Source organism: Camelus ferus, chromosome 9 (assembly GCF_009834535.1).
Source record: "Camelus ferus isolate YT-003-E chromosome 9, BCGSAC_Cfer_1.0, whole genome shotgun sequence".
Classification (NCBI taxonomy): Eukaryota; Metazoa; Chordata; class Mammalia; order Artiodactyla; family Camelidae; genus Camelus; species Camelus ferus.
In genome coordinates this window covers 78,834,152-78,851,863 of record NC_045704.1, presented here as the reverse complement: position 1 = coordinate 78,851,863, position 17,712 = coordinate 78,834,152, and the positions used below count along the sequence as shown (strand labels likewise).

The 17,712-nt window shown below is 38.7% G+C and overlaps 1 protein-coding gene across 2 annotated transcripts in view; it reads right to left on the bottom strand.

Annotated features, from left to right (window-relative positions):
- The window catches only part of CD53 (CD53 molecule), a 40,925-nt gene that overhangs the window by 15,156 nt on the left and 8,057 nt on the right, over positions 1-17,712 (bottom strand). Inside the window, exons 1-5 of one of the 2 annotated variants that reach the window (XM_032487305.1) lie at positions 9,063-9,106; positions 7,914-7,993; positions 6,827-7,015; positions 5,317-5,391; positions 4,658-4,753 (exon numbers count right to left, since the gene is read on the bottom strand). In XM_032487305.1, the coding sequence (XP_032343196.1) occupies positions 4,658-4,753; positions 5,317-5,391; positions 6,827-7,015; positions 7,914-7,976 (423 nt within the window). In that variant the 5' untranslated portion in view covers positions 7,977-7,993; positions 9,063-9,106. Of the gene's footprint in view, positions 1-4,657; positions 4,754-5,316; positions 5,392-6,826; positions 7,016-7,913; positions 7,994-9,062; positions 9,107-17,712 lie in introns of those variants that run through there. The other variant, XM_006194754.3, reaches the window with a different exon arrangement.

Here is a 17,712-nt window from a genome sequence, read left to right as displayed (position 1 = left end):
ATATTATGAAAAACTATATGGAATCAAAATGGATAACCTAGAGGAGATGGACAAGTTTCTGCAAACATAAAGTCCACCAAGAGTGAACCAAGAAGAAACTGACCACTTGAACAAACCTATCACTAGAAATGAAATCGATTTTGCAATAAAAAAAACCTCTCTACAAATAAAAGTCCAGGACCGGACGGCTTCACCAGGGAATTCTACCAAACATACAAAGAAGAACTCTTACCAGTCCTTCTCAAACTCTTCCAGAAGATTGAAAAGGAGGGAATACTCCCAAACTCATTCTATGAAGCCACCATCACCCTGACACCAAAACCAGGAAAAGACACTACCCAAAGAATTATAGGCCAATATCACTGATGAAAATAGATGCCAAAATCCTTACCAAAATATTAGCAAATAGAGTCCAACAGCACATAAAAAAGATTATACATCATGATCAAGTGGGGTTCATCCCAGGGACACAAGGGTGGTTCAACATATGCAAATCAATCAATGTAATACATCACATCAACAAGAGAAAGGACAAAAACCACATGATCATCTCAATAGATGCAGAAAAAACATCTGATAAAATTCAACACCCATTTATGATAAAAACTCTCACCAAAGTGGGTATAGAGGGAACATATCTCAACATAATAAAAGCTATATATGACAAACCTACAGCCAGCATAGTACTCAACGGTGAAAAACTCAAAAGCTTCCCACTAAAATCTGGGACAATATAAGGCTGCCCACTATCACCACTCCTATTCAACATAGTCTTGTAGTCCTAGCCACAGAAATCAGGCAAGAGAGAGAAATAAAAGGGATCCAAATTGGAAAAGAAGAAGTAAAAGTGTCACTATATGCTGATGACATGATACTATATATTGAAAACTCTAAAAGGTCCACACAAAAACTACTAGAACTGATTGAAGAATTCAGCAAGGTAGCAGGTTACAAGATTAACGTTCAAAAATCAGTTGCATTTCTTTACACTAATGATGAATCAACAGAAAAAGAAAGTAAAGAAACAATCCCCTTTAAAATAGCACCCAAAGTAATAAAATACCTAGGAATAAATCTAACCAAGGAGGTGAAAGAATTATACACAGAAAACTTTAAACCATTGATGAAGGAAATTAAAGAAGACTTTAAAAAATGGAAGGATATCCTATGCTCCTGGATCAGAATAATCAATATTGTTAAAATGGTAACACTGTCCAAGGCAATCTACAGATTTAATGCAATCCCTATCAAATTACCCAGGATATAGTTCACAGAACTAGAACAAATCATAATAAAATTTATATGGAACCACAAAAGACCTAGAATTGCCAAAGCATTACTGAAGAAAAAGAAAGAGGCTGGAGGAATAACTCTCCCAGACTTCAGACAATACTATAGAGCTACAGTAATCAAAACAGCATGGTATTGGTACAAAAAGAGGCATATGGACCAATGGAACAGAATAGAGAGCCCAGAAATGAACCCACAAACTTTTGGTCAACTCATCTTCAACAAAGGAGGCAAGAATATACAATGGAATAAAGACAGTCTCTTCAGCAAATGGTGTTGGGAAAACTGGACAGCAGCATGTAAATCAATGAAGCTAGAACACTCCCTTACACCATACACAGAAATAAACTCAAAATGGATCAAACACTTAAACATAAGACAAGATACAATAAACCTCCTAGAAGAAAATATAGGCAAAACATTATCTGACATACATCTCAAAATTGTTCTCCTAGGGCAGTCTACCCAAGCAATAGAAATAAAAGAAAGAATAAACAAATGGGACCTAATGAAACTTACAAGCTTCTGCACAGCAAAGGAAACCATAAGTAAAACATCAACCTACAGAATTGGAGAAAATTTTTGCAAACCATGAAACTGACAAAGGCTCGATGTCCAGAATATATAAGCAGCTCATACGACTTAATAAGAAAAAAATGAACAACCCAATCCAAAAATGGGCAGAAGACCTAAACAAGTAATTCTCCAAGGAAGACATACAAATGATCAATAGGCACATGAAAAAATGCTCAATATCACTAATTATCAGAGAAATGCAAATCAAAACTACGATGAAATATCAGGTGTAGCAGTCAGATAGGCCATCATTCAAAAGTCCACAAATGACAAATGCTGGAAAGGCTGTGGAGAAAGGGGAACCCTCCTACACTGCTAGTGGGATTGCAGTTTGGTGCAGCCACTGTGGAAAACAGTATGGAGATTCCTCAAAAGACTAGGAATAGACTTACCATATGACCCAGGAATCCCACTCTTGGGCATATATCCAGAAGGAACCCTTCTTCAAAATGACACCTGCACCCCAGTGTTCACAGCAGCACTATTTACAATAGCCAAGACATGGAAACAGCCTAAAGGTCCATCAACAGATGACTGGATAAAGACGATGTGTTATATTTATGCAATGGAGTACCATTCAGCCATAAAAACCGACAACATAATGCCATTTCCAGCAACATGGATGTTCCTGGAATGTCATTCAAAGTGAAGTAAGCCAGAAAGAGAAAGAAAAATACCATACGAGATCACTCATATGTGGAATCCAAAATAAACGAACAATAAAAACACAAACAGACTCATAGATATTGAATACAAACTTGTGGTTGCCAAGGGGGTGGGGGGTGGGGAGGGAAAGACTGGGATTTCAAAACGTAGAATAGATAGACATGATTGTACTGTATAGCACAGGGAAATATATACAAGATCTTGTGATAGCTCACAGTGAAAACAAAAATGTGACAATGAATATATGTATGTTCATGTATAACTGAAAAATTGTGCTCTACACTAGAATTTGACACAACATTCTAAAATGACTATAACCCAATAAAAAAAAGTTTAAAAAAATGAACCAAAGACCTTAACAGATACCTCACCAAAGAAGATATACAGATAGCAAATAAACATATAAAAATTCACATCAGATGTCATCAAGGAAATGAAAATTTAATCAGTAAGCTTTCAGTATCTATCTATTAAGATGGTCAAAATCTGAAACAATGACACTAAATTCTAGTGAGCATGTGAAGCAACGGGAACTCTCATACATTGCTTGTGGGAATCAGAAATGGTAGAGATGCTTTGAAAGACAGTTTGGAGGTTTCTTAGAAGATTAAACATACTCTTACCATATGATCCAGCAATCATGCTCCTTGGTACTTAGCCAAAGGAGTTGAAAATTTATGTCACAAAAAAATTGCTCATGAATGATTAGAGCAGCTTTATTCATAATTGCTGCAACCTGGAAACAACCAAGATATCCTTCAGTAGATGCCTGAATAACTAAACAATGGAATAGTAACACCAAAAAGAAATGAGCTGTCAAGCCATGGAAAGACATGGAGGAATCTTAAATGCATATTACTAAGTGGAAGAAGCCAATTTGAAAAAGCTGTACATACTGTGTCGTTTCAACTATAGGACACTCTAGAAAAGGCAAAACTATGGATACAATAGAAAAGATCATTTGTTGCCAGGGAAGAGGGTAGGAGGAGGGATAAACAGACAGAGCACAGAAGATTTTTAGCATTAGTGAAACTATTCTGTATGATATTATAATGTGGCATATATATTATAAATTTGTTCAAATACATAAGAGTGTGCAACACCAGGAGTGAACCCTAATGTAAACCCTATGGACTTTGGGTGATAACTATGTGTCAATATAGGTTCATCCTTCATAAAAAAAATATCATCTGGCAAGTGATGTTGATAATGGGGAGACTATGCAGCATGTGTGAGAGTATATGGGAAGTCTCTACCTCTCATTTCTGTTGTAAACATATGACTGCTCTGAAAAATAAAGTGTTCTTTAAAAAAGAAGCAATTATCTTTATATTTTATTTGTGAAATGTCTATTATTTGTTTTAATAAATTCTAGCAAAAAAGCAGAGAGGATTAGCTAAAACAACATTGGTAAGATGTTGACTGTTGAAGCTGGGTGATATGTACCTGGAGATTCATTTTGCTAGTCTTCTTTCTTTTGTATAAGTCTAGAAATTCTATAAGAAAAGTTTCTAAATTTAATTTAAAAAGGGAAGTAAAGAAGTGAGGATCCAGAGAAGTTAAGTGACTTTTCCAAGGCCACCCAGTCTGGTCTCCGGGCTTTAATTCCTATGCAATTTCTTTTACTCCACACTGAGTAGGCATGGCAGGGCCACAGGTGGCTCCATGTAGTCAAAATGGTATTGTCTGAGACACAGACTATGGTGTCATGCTGGCTCCCTTACTCTAACACACCAAGCCAGGAATGCCAGGTTAATATTTATGTTTCTTGGTAGGGAGGAGCATGAGGAATGGGGTGCTGGTGAGCTAGGGAGCAAGAATGATTTGGGTTACTCAGGAAATTAAGAGATTTCTGATGTTATTTTCAGAAGAATTTTGGAAAATACATAAGCTAATCCAGTATGATACAGGTCTTTCTTACATCTTAGTAGGGGTTAAACAGTGAGGCTGGGTGAAGGATAAAAAGAGAACAATAGACAGTTTTGTACTGATCAGGTTGATTCCCGTGCTCTCCTGTTTATGACAGCCAAGCATTATTCTGAACCTAGGGGCTGATCTGTCCCAGGGAACTGAGGTTGGAAAATTAAATCCAGGCTGAACTGAGGAGGATTCCTCTTGTACTCACATATGTCTGGATGGAGTCCCACGCCGCCTTGGTGCTGTTGTCTGAGTGGTATCGCTTGATGCTGTCGGTCAGACCCTCAGCTACATAGTCATTCAGCTGGGTGGGCATATTCCAGCAGAGGAGACATTGTAAAAAGCAGGTGAGTTGAAGGAACAAAGAATTTCTAGCATAGGCTAGTAAAGTGGTTCCACTTGCTCCTCCCTTCCAAATGGTCTCCTCAGAACTAAGGAAGTGAGGGGAGGGAGCTTATATATAGGAAGGAACGCTGAATATGAAATGGCATTGAAGGAAGAAATACACGGTTGTCTCTTGTCCTTCTAGAACTCTGGTTTTACGAAGGAAGAAAAGAGACAATAAAAGCATGGGTGTCTTGGGCTCTGAGACAGATATTCTGTACTGCCAAACACTTGGAGAAAAATGAGTAGGAAGGAGATAAATTTGTTTTTGCTGTTCTTTACGTTTATCCTTTAAAACGCCACTCAAATGAAATTCCCTTCATGAATTTTTTTCTTTCCCCAAGTACAGTTAATCTCTCTTTCCTCCATCCTTACACCTTGATTCTACCTCTATTATAGGACTTATTTTGTGCCAACTTCTTCCCCACTGCACACTCCCCGCTCTTAGCAATACAACACTGAGTTGTGTTCTCTATAACTTACCTTCCGTTCATAAACGAAGAGCAGGATGGCCAAGGTCACCTCAGCAAGGAGGATAATCAGCAGCAGGACAAAGAACTGGGGAAAAGCAGAGAGATGCTCACAGCATTGATCCCAGTTCTTCCCCCACTCCCACTTTACCCCTGCAGCATCCGGCATGTCTCTGTGCATGTGCAGGAGGTTCTGTTCCTGCCTACTCAGGCCTTTAAAAGCCTTCTCTAGTTCTGTGAGGAATATTTTTCTTTTCCTACAGCTAGTCTCCAAGATTCTGGAGGGCAGATCAGCTGTCTTCAAACTTTGTTCTCTTATTCCCATTGTGAATATTGAGTTCCGTGCGCATTATGAATATGCAATACCATTTGTTGACTCAATGAAGCATTTTTGGCATCAACCTATTGAGACAATTGAGCAAAAGACTAGTAAATTAAACCATGTATCTTTCGAGTTTGGGGCGTGGTCCTTTCTGCAAGTGCAGGGCTACTTTGGGGTGGAAGATGGTGGAGATTGAGAGGAACCCTGTACAGATGGGGAGAAGAGATGCTCTAATCATGGTCTTAACTCATATTTATCTCCAACTTTAGATTCTTATGCTAATCACAGTTAATAGAAAACCCATTTTCACTTATTCACTTTCCCTCACCTTTTTACTCCAACACAAATTGTGGCTACTTAAACCTGTTCTCCATGTCTATTATGCCATTAGTCTTTTGCCATTAGTCTGGGAACTATTTGAGAATAAGGACTTTCTTATTCTCTCTCTTGGCTCCAGTTTAACAGTGGATCCATAAGGGAGAGAAGATTAACCACATGGCTTGAGGAAGAACCACGGTGTTGGGGAACCCATACTTATGGCTAGAGTGGCACTGTTATACCAAGCTCTGTTCTGGGCACACTAGAGAAATGAGGAGTTCTTCCTTCACAGAGCTTAAGTGCAAAATCCAAGTCTAAAGGCACTCCTTAGGGTAATTAACTGACAGGGAGCATCTCTCGTGTTAGAACTCAGTGGCTGCAGCCTAGGCCCTCCTCGCCTGGCTGGGTCACTCACATTGTGACAGATGTGAGACAGGTAAGCATCCTCTGCCATTTTAGGAGGGTCACAGAATTCAGAAGAATTTAGAGACTATATTTTCCATCAGTTAGTGACTCTGAGTCAGATCCTGGAAATACATACTAATGTCACAAGGATTTAGGCAGAAGGATGACACTCGATTTCAATCAGATATAAAGGAGAAATAAAAAGCTACAAAGGCAAATTATAATGACAGGTGTCATTATTAACAGTGTAAAATGGATGCCAAGGAGGACAGCAATACCCTCTCTTATCTATCCCAGGGAACCTTGAGGAAAGCAAATAGTATTGGTCTAGACAGACGTGACTGACCTGAGGTGCGAATCTCATGTTCCTATGATTTCCCTGTGCTAACAGGAGAGATATCAAAAAACATCTTGTCTGTTGGTTAAGGCATCAGGTCCCCCTACTTAGAGCACCACATCAGCTGTGAGAGTAACTCACCGACATAAGCAGGCACTTGTTCTCCTTGATAGATCCCATGCAGCCCAGGAAGGCGACCACCATGATAATGGAGCCCACGATGATGAGCACATTGCCCAGTGTCAGAGAGGGGAGGTTATGGAAGAGCACCCCAAAGTTGTTGTGGATCAGGAGGTAGATCCCAAAGCCCAAAATGCAACAGCCGCAGAACTGAAAGGAAGAATCACAGAACATTCTGAAGTAAAACATGGTTCTTGACTGTCTCCTCATATTCTCACTTACTTGAGATCAGAATCACCTTTTTCCGTGGACTCTACCCAACAAACTCTTTACTCAGATTTCCTCATGCACCTAGAAAAAAAGTTATCATCTCCTGTGATGTCCCACCCATGCATTATCCTACCCATATCAGACACCAAGGAAGGTTCATTCCTATCAGTAACACAGTTATCTTCATGCTTCAGATTCCTGCTCATGCTTCATATCTTCACAATTCAGATTCCTACTTCTTGTTTCTTCAACTGCTTATACATGGTCTTCGCTTTGGAAACCAAGACCACGTAAAGGGGATGCCCTGATGAACTTGAGAAGTTCATCTTCCTTGGCAGAAAACTAGAGAAGCCAAACTTTTAAGATCTTCTCATAGAAGTATGAGTATCAACCCATCTTATGTCTGAAATTCAATTGCTGAATTTTGTATAGTGAAACCTCCCCAGAAAAGGTGACTTCCCTTTCAATCAGCTATTTTTTCCAAGAAGCCAGGGTTGGAGGTAGAAAGAGAAAGAAAAAGGGGCACACAATACACAGAATATAGAATCTTAGGTTTCTCACCCATAGATGTCAGCAATGAGCAGTGATAGCTTAAAGCTCCCAGACAGAAACAGCATCCCCAACTGCACTATATCTTTCAAATTTTGTAGGCTTATACTGTGGCAGGATGGGAAGAGGGGAGCAAATTATTATTTTCTTGTTCTTGGGCTGGGTATACTGTTCATGACCTGGGCATGCATGGGTTGCATTCCACACCAGGCTCTTCAGGAGAAGAGAAAGAAGTAGAGTGTAGCTGGGAAAAGGTGAGCTCAACCATGCTTAGAGGAGACACACTTACCCAAAAGATCAAATTGAAGAAAAACAGGACATACTTCAGCAATTTCAAGCTACTCATGCCCATGCTGAGATATTCTTGCCCTAAAAAGTAGAAGTAAGAGAGGAAGTAAGTGACCTGGCTCCACTAAGTGGCACCAGAGATCAGAGGCCACAAAAGTCCAGGGTTCAAAGATCTCCAGCATTACCTTGAGTTTGAGCTGTGAATTTTCTCTGAAAAGCTTCCCTGAACTTCTTGTTCTTTTAGTCTCTAAACTGAGTTAAAAATTGGCTCATCTTGAATACTCACTTTTGCTTCAATTCAGCAAGCCAATGATTCTTAATATTGGATTAAGCACTCTAGAAGGAAGCGATGGAGCTATTCTAAGAGGAGGATTAGGCACAGTGACACACACCAGGCCAGTGTTCAGAGACTGAAGGCAGTCCTGGGGTCAAAGATAGGCTGATCAATCAGCTGCTGTGGAAAAGGTCAGTGGGCTGGCTTGATCAGCCAGTTTCTTAAATGCACTGAGATACATATGCATTCTACATTTGGTCTATAACTCTCTCCACATGAAAATGAGGGGAACAGATCTATGCCTCACTCATTCTTTCACTGAAGAAACATATATAGTGTTTTCTGTTCTAAATGCTGTGGGAGATGCAAACATGACTAAGCAGTAGCTATCCTCCAGAAACTGTCAATATGAAAGCAGAGATAAAATTGGCCAACAAATATCCAATGGAGAAATGAAAAGAGATAGCAATGAGAACTTGAATTTTTAAAATATAAAATTTCATTTCTCAGTGAGGACATATCAATATCTAAAGTCTGGTCCTCAACTCTAGAGATCCAGATACACAATTCTGAATTTTCTCTCAGAAGTAATGAGGTTCTATAGAGTGACATATTTTAAAACTGTGCATAAGACTGATACAGAAAGCAGAATGTCAATTTATTGGATTTTTTTCCCATTAGAACTATGCCTTTTCTAGTGCACAGATTGCTTTTATAATCCATCATTCCTTCTTTGCAGTGCCAAGGTACCTGTAAATCAGATGGTCTTAAGAGATAGTTCATTCAGGCTGTAGATAAGCCTGATGAGCTACTTATGTTCCATAATAGAGTAATGTTCTCTGTTAAAAAGATAAAATACTTATATTTATCTCATACCTGTTCCTTTATTTTGTCCTTCTCTTTTCCCTTCCTTCTTGTCTTGACCCTCAGAGTTACTCTTTTTTAAATTGAAGTATAGTCAGTTTACAATGTTGTGTCAGTTTCTGGTAAACAACATAATGTTTCAGTCATATATGTACATACATATTTCCTTTTCAGATTCTTTTTCATTATAGGTTACTACGAGATATTGAATATAGTTCCCTGTGCTGTACAGTATAAACTTGTTGTTTGTCTATTTTATATACAGAAGTTAGTATCTGCAAATCTTGAACTCCCAATTTATCCCTTCCCATCCACTTTCCACTCTGGTAACCATAAGTTTATTTTCTATGTCTGTGGGTCTGTTTCTGTTTTGTAAGTAAGTTCATTTGTGTCTTTTTTTTTTTTTTTCAGATTCCACATATAAGTGATAGCATATGGTGTTTTTCTTTCTTTTTCTGGCTAACTTCACTTAGAATGACAATCTCCATCCATGTTGCAGCAGATGGCATTATTTTATTATTTTTTATGACTGAGAAATAATCTATTGTGTATATATACCATATCTTCTTTATCCAATTATTGCCAATGGACATTTAGGTTGTTTCCATGTCTTGGCTATTGTAAATAGTGCTGCTATGAACATTGGGTTGCATGTATCTTTTTGAATTAGAGTTCCCTCCAGATACATACCCAGGAGTGGGATGGTTGGATCATATAGTAAGTCTATTTTTAGTTTTTTAAGGAACCTCTATACCATAAGAATTAATAATTCTTAGTTTGTGTATGTACATTCCTAAAAATTCATGTATGTGTGAAATGATAGTATTTTGTATTTCATGAGGTAACTAAAATATATTACTAAAATGTATTTCACCTTTTTAATTTTAGCTTTTTTAATGTGAACATGTAAAATTACATTTTGGGGATGAATTGACAGGGATCAGATTTGCCCTCTCACTTAAAACAACTCCAAAATGTTCAAACTATAAAATGATAACTTGCAAGACACTGACCATCAGACAATGAAGGACAGTGATCACTGAGAGATGGCAAATAAATGATGTGAAGTCTATGATTTCCCCAGCTTACTGAATTGACATAGTTTCCAGACCATGGGGCAGAAAGAGGAAGCCTGGCAGATTATCTGAGTTGAGACAGAACTGAGATTCTTAGGAGAGCAAGGCAGCTAGAGGTCACAAGACAGAGTAATGTAGAGGAGCGAGCTACACAGAGAACGAACCACAGAGCTCTGCAGCGGATGCCTACATTACTAGTTTTCTCTTTTGTCTGTAACAAATTACCACAAACTTAGTGTCTCAAAATAACATAAATGTATTCTCTTACAGTTCTGAAGGTCAGAAGTCCAAATTCAACATATTGGCAGGGCTGCCTTCTGTCTGAAGGATTCAGGAAGAGAATCTGTTTTCTTGCATTTGTCAGCTTATTTGCATAACTTGGCCCCTTCCTCACTACACTCCAACTTCTTGCTTTTGTCAAACACATCTGCCACTTCCCACTTTGATCTACTTCTTTCTTATAAAGACCCATATGATTAGATGAGGCCTACCCACATAATCCAGGATATAGTATCTCCAGTTCAAAATGTTTAATTCAACTCTCTATAAAATTCCCTTTGCCCTATAAAGCACATGAACCTATCTGAGGGTCCCATGAATCAGTCAACCATAATGTCTATCAGGAATTTAATGGAATATCGATTAGTGCTACATGTGATAAACTACCCAAGACTGAATATCATATAAACAGTGACTGGCACTCACCCAAAAGTGGGATTAATGCCTATTCTCACCAACCAGAGTAGAAAACCTCAAGATTCACAGGGTAGAGTACACAGAAGGGTCTTGCTTCAGTTGGCAGGGAATAAAGAGACCTAGACTGAACACTACTCTAGATCCACCTAACAAATCTTAACAGCAAGGCCTGAAAGTATCAAACACTTTCCAAGTAACTTAAATGCATCTCCAAACAAAACTCAATAATATTTTATAGAAATATAAAAATATCCAGCACCCAGCAAAGTAAAATTTGCAATGTCTGGATTCACTCAAAATACCAGGCATGCATGCAAGAATCAGGAAGTACAACCCATAATGTGGATATAGATTCATAAAATAAAACTGACCCAGATGTGAGACGAGTGGTTTAAGACATTAAGTCAGATATTATATGTTCAAAAAAATTAAGTAGAAACATGGAAAATATTTTTTAAAAGACTTAAATTGAGCTTCTAAAGAAGAAAACTACAATGTGTGAGATGAAAAATACACTGGGTTGAATTGATGGCAGATTAGGGGTTGTAGAGGAAAAGGTTAATGATCTTGAAGACAGCAAGGGAAAGTATCTCAAAAGAAACACAGATAGAAAATTTAAAAATTTTTAATAAACCAAGTATCAATGAGTTGAGAATGTTAAATGGCCTAAAATACATGCAATTGGAGTCCTCAAAAGGGAAGAGAGATGGGGCTGGAGAGAAAAAATATTTAAAGAAATAATGACTGAAAATTTCCTAAATTTGACTTAAAAAATACACCCACAGATCCAAGAAGCTCAATGAACAACAAGCACAAGAAAAATGAACACTACCTCAAGACATTTTACAATCAAATTACTCAAAACCAGAGATTAAAAAAAAAAAATTTAAATGGAAAGAGAATAAAGAGACATTTTAGGTACACAGGAACAAATCTAAAGATAAAAGCAGACCTCATTGGGAAATAGGCAAGCCAAGAGACAGTGGAGAAACATATTTTAAAATATAAAAAGAAAACATAATGTCAACCTAGAATTCTACACCCAGTAAAAATATATTTCAAAAACTAAGAAAAAAATAAAGACTTTCTGACACACAAAAAACTGAAAGTATTCCTCACCAGTAGATCGATGCTATAATAAATGTTAAAGGAAATCCTCCAGGTAGAAGAAAAAATGAGATCAGATGGAAATACAGATCTACACAAAAGAATGAAGAACACTGGAATCAGTACACTGATAAATATAAAAGGTTTTTTGTTATTTATTTTTAAAGATGCTGGACTATTTAAGCAAAAATAATAACAATGTTTTATGTGGTTAATAACACGTGTAGAAGTAAAATTTATGATAACAGTAACATAGAGGTTGGAAAGGGAGATATGGAAGCATACTATTGTAATGTTCTTATGTTATATGTGAAATGGTCTATCTTGAATTGGTCTATCAGTCTTTCCTAAAAATAGAATGTCATGAGTTAAAGATGTACACTCTAAACCATAGGCAATCACTAAAATGTTTTAAAAACCCAAAGAATTATAACTAATAAGCTAGCAAAGAAGATAAGAATTATTTTTAAAAATACTGGATTAATTTTTTCAAAACCAGAAAAAGAGGAAAAGAGAAACTGCTATGGTCTGCTATGGTGATTTTGTGTCCCCACCAAATTCACATGTTGAAATCTTAATGCTCGATGAAACAGTGTTAGGAGGTAGGATAATTTGGGTGTTCCGTCATGAGAATGGAGCCTATGAATGGGATTAGTGCTCTTATAAAAGAGAACTCAGAGATCTCCCTAGCCCTTCTACCATGAGAGGGTATAATAAGTCTGTGACCCAGGAGAAAGTCCTCACCTGACCATGCTGGTACCCTAATCTTGGACTTCCTGCCACCAGAATTGTGAGAAATAAATTTCTATTGTTTACAAGTTACCCAGTCTGTGGTAATTTGTCACAGCAGCCCATACAGACTAAGACAAAAGCAAAGAAAAGATGGAGAAAATAGAAAACAAATATATTCAACTCCAACCATATTAATATCACCAAAAAAAAAAAAAAAAAAAAAAAGAAATGGTCTAAATACTCCAAGGATGAGGCAGAGATAAACAAATGGATTAATTAGGAGGAGGCCAAGATGGTGGAGTAGGATGCTTGTAGCTCATCCTCTCCCACAAATGCACCAAGACTCACATCCACAGACCCACTCAGCCAACCAGAGCACCTGCAGAACTCCAACAGAACATCGTCCTCTTCAAAAGATAGAGATGCCAAAAATCTGGTAGGAGAAAAGGAAAAAAGAAGAAAAGGCAAAACAGAGCGGACGGGTGCCGCGGGGAGGGAGTGGCAAAGGAGGACTTCTGCTTGTTCGCTGGGTCTCCCCTCTCCAACTGAGAGGCCAGCAGGACAGAGCGGGAGCCTCTGAGGCTCAGATCTGTACAGAGCAGCCCTTGACTGATAGAACTAAGTTAAATGGGCACAGAGGGTCCCCGCGACACCCAGCCCAGAGACGTGGGCCGGCAGCGGTGGGTAGGGCCAGGCTGCACAAGCCTGGTGGAGGAGAGGAACGGCTGCGCTGAGGCAGCCCCGGGGGACTGCAGTGGGTGGTGCGCCGTGGTTGTGGGTGCACAGGGCAGAACAACCTGAGCCCTCCATAAAACAGCACGGCTGATGTGCCCTGGGGGGAAGGGTGCATACCCACAGAAAGTTTTCGGGTGAAGAGAGGTGGGGCTCAGGCACAGCCGCCATATCCTCCGGCGCTTAGCATCCAGGCGGGGGCGGGGGCGAAACCTGTATCTGCACCAAAGGGCTTAGCAGCCTCAAGGGCCTGACGGAGACTTGTCTACAGCCCGAGGCAGATAGGATCCTTCCGTCCTAGTCCCTCAGAGAACTTGCTTCGCCAAGACAAACAAGGAGCTGGGTTTTGGCCCGGAGCAGGGACAGAGCTGTTCCTTGGTCCTGCCGGAGCCCGCCTGCAGAGCGCTGACCCGAGGCGGAGCGCGCAGCCGCACAGAGCAGCGGAGCTACCGGGGCCGGGAGGAGGCAGGCGGCCACCCGCCTTTCAGGCAGGAACGCAGCCCTGATTGCGGTGCTGGGAGGGGGCACGACCCGCCCTCCTACCCGGCCAGTCTGTAACATCTGACTGCAGCATCGGGAGGGGCAGTGACCTGCCCGCCCACAGCAAAGGAGAGCTGCACCTGACCCAGTGTTGGGAGGAGGCACGATCTGCTTGCCGACAGGCACTGGGAGCAGCACAGACAAGGGTGCCAACGGAGGGCCTCCGGAAACAGCAAGCTAAGCTTCCAAAACAGGAGGAAGACAGAAAGACTTTGCATTAAAAGCACAGAGTCTCCAGAACACCGACCCCCTCCCTTTTTTTTTAAATCTATTTTTACCTGTTCTATTTTCTATTACCCTTTTAATTTTTACTTCTTAAACAATTATATATACCCCCAGTTTTAATCCCTTTTAAATTTTTAAAAAATATTTTTATTATTATTATTTTTAAAAATCCACATCATTTGATTTTTATTTCTCTTGGTTTTGATGTCCTGTTATTGATTATACACAGGTTTCAAATACATCTTTTCCTCTTTTCTCCTTTTTTAAAAGTTTTTGAAGGATGTCTCAACCCGCTTGCTACTCTGCTCCAACTAGCTCTTCTATTATTCATTACACAGTTTTCAAACCTTTCTTTTCTCCCTTCTTTTAAAATTCTGTCTCTCTCTCTCTCTTTTTTTTTTTCTAAGTTTTATTCCTACATAGGCAATAGATAGATAAACTCCTTAAGGACCACAATAGATAACTGACACTCCATAAACCACAGTGCCAGAGACGTATGAGCAAGATGAAGAAGCAGAGAAACCATTCCCAATTAAAAGAACAAGAGAAACCCCCTGAAACAATGATCAATGAAATAGACATCGATAGCCTACTAGATCAAGATTTCAAAAAAGGAGTGATCAAAGTACTGAAGGAACTTAAAGAGATAGTGCTTAGAGATATAAAATATGTCAAAAATGAAATTGAAGCTATAAAGAAGAGCCAAGTAGAATTGGTAAACTCACTTGCTGAGATGAGAGCTGACCTAAAGGCTGTACAAAGCAGACTAGATAATGCAGAGGAACAAATAAGTGATGTAGAAGACAGGACAACAGAAAGCACCCAATCAGAAACTGAGAGAAAAACAAATAAAAAACAATGAAAACAACACAAGGGACCTATGGGATAATATAAAGTGTGCCAATCTATGCATAATAGGGGTTCCAGAAGGGGAAGAAAGAACAAAGGGGATTGAAAAGGTATTGGAAGAAATCATGACTGAAAACTTCCCAAACCTAAAGGAATCAGATATCCAAGTACAGGAGGCTCAGAGGGTCCCAAACAGGAAGAACCCAAATAGACTCTCACCAAAACATACTATAATCAAGATGGCCAGAGTCATGGATAAAGAAATGATCCTAAAGGCAGCAAGAGGCAAAGAGTGAGTTACAAAGGAACCCCCATAAGACTCTCAGCTGATTTCTCTACACAAACACTACAGGCCAGAAGGAAGTGGCAAGATCTATTCAAAGTCCTGAATGAAAAAAAGATGCAGCCTAGGATACTCTATCCAGCAAGGCTATCCTTTAGAATAGAAGGAGAGATAAAGAACTTCACAGACAGGCAAAAACTAAAAGAGTTTAGCAACACTAAACCCATGCTAAAAGAAATATTCACAGGTCTACTCTAAATGGATAAGAAGCAGGATGCTACAGAGATGAGAAACTCATAACTGGAAAGGAGATAACTGCCATGAATTCCAAATAGAATAAACACAAAATTGTAAAAGAAGACATCTTGATCATTAAGAGTGGGAGAGGGAAGCAAGGAAAGCCACTGTGGAAAACACTATGGAGATTCCTCAAAAGACTAGGAATAGACTTACCATATGACCCAGGAATCCCACTCCTGGGCATATATCCAGAAGGAACCCTTCTTCAAAATGACACCTGCAACCCATTGTTCATGCAAGCACTATTTACAATAGCCAAGACATGGAAACAGCCTAAATGTCTATCAACAGATGACTGGATAAAGAAGAAGTGGTATATTTATACAATGGAATACTATTCAGCCATAAACACTGACAACATAACACCATTTGGAGCAACATGGATGCTCCTGGAGAATGTCATCCTAAGTGAAGTAAACCAGAAAGAGAAAGAAAAATACTATATGAGATCACTCATATGTGGAATCTAAAAAAAAAAGCATAAATACAAAACAGAAATAGACTCATAGACATAGAATACAAACTTCTGGTTGCCAAGGTGGCGGGGGGTGGGAAGGGACAGACTGGGATTTTAAAATGCAGAATAGATAAACAAGATTATATTATATAGCACAGGGAAATATATACAAGATCTTGTGGTAGCTCACAGTGAAAAAAAAATGTGACAATGAATATATGTATGTTCACGTATGACTGAAAAATTGTGCTCTACACTAGAATTTGACACAACACTGTAAAATAACTATTACTCAATAAAAAATATATAAAAAAAGGAAAAAATAAAGATTAAATACTTGATGGAAGTAATTATAGAATCAGTAGACAGAAGATCAGTAAAGATAAGGTAGAAATAACATTGTCAATGAACTTGAACTAATCAATTGTATTAGAACAGCCTACCCAACAACAGAATTCACATTCATATCAAGCATTCATGACACATTTACCAAGATAGAATATTCTGGGCCCCATAACAACTTTCAATAAGTTTAGAGAAATGAATTTAGAAACCTATAACAGAAATATCTCTAGAAAATCCCCAAATATTTGAAGACTAAATATCATAATTCTAAATAGTCCGTAGGTCAAACAAGAAATCAATGAGAAAATTAGAAAGACTATACCAAGGGTTGATGAAGATGTGATGGAACTGGAAATCTCACACACTGTTGGTAGAATGTAAAATGCTATATTCACTTTGAAAAACAGTTTTCCCGTCTTGTAAAAAAGTTAAACAGACACTTATATTATCCAGCTATTCCACTCCAAGGTATTTATCCAAGAGAAATGAAAATACATGCCCATATGTACATATATACAAAGACTTGTACAGGAATGTTCATAGCAAATTTATTTGTGATAGCCAAAAACTGGAAACAAACTGCGATATTGTGATATATATATATGGTCATTCAGATGACTAAAATATATTTCTTAGATATATTTGGTCTTAATCCATTGTTCCTGGCTCACAGCTCCCATAACCCTTGGAACTTACTGAGTAATAAGAGCAATGGGAACATTTTTTGACGTACTATTTGGTCTCATCCTGAATTCTTAAAAATGCTTCAGAGCCATAAAGGTATCTTGTTATTCATAACAAGCCGTTTCTACCACAAATGGGTTTATGTTAATGGAGGTGGCTTTTACAAAGAACCTAAGGCTAGGGGCCTATTGTCAGGAGAATCAACTATGAATAGAGGATTGGAACTTTCAGTCTTAACTCCCTAATTTTCAGGGAACAGAGAGGGGCCGTTGGTTGCATTAATCACCAATGGCCAATGAGGTAGTCAACCATGCCTACCTAAATGGAGCCTACATAGAAACCAAAAAAGGAAGGATTTAGAAAGCTTCCACCTAGGGGAACCAGAACACTTTCATGTGCCATCATGCCAGGCTCCAAGCTTCACGAGAACAGAAGCTCCTTTGTTAGGGACTTCACCCTATGTGTCTCTTCATTTGACTTTTATTACATATCCTTTGTAATAAATCAGTAATCTTGTGAGTGAATAGGTTTCCCTGAGATCTGTGAGCCATTCTAGTAAATAAGTTGAACCCAAGGAGGGGGTCTTGGGAACCTCTGGTTTATAGCCAGTAGATCAGAAGCACAGATAACAGCCTG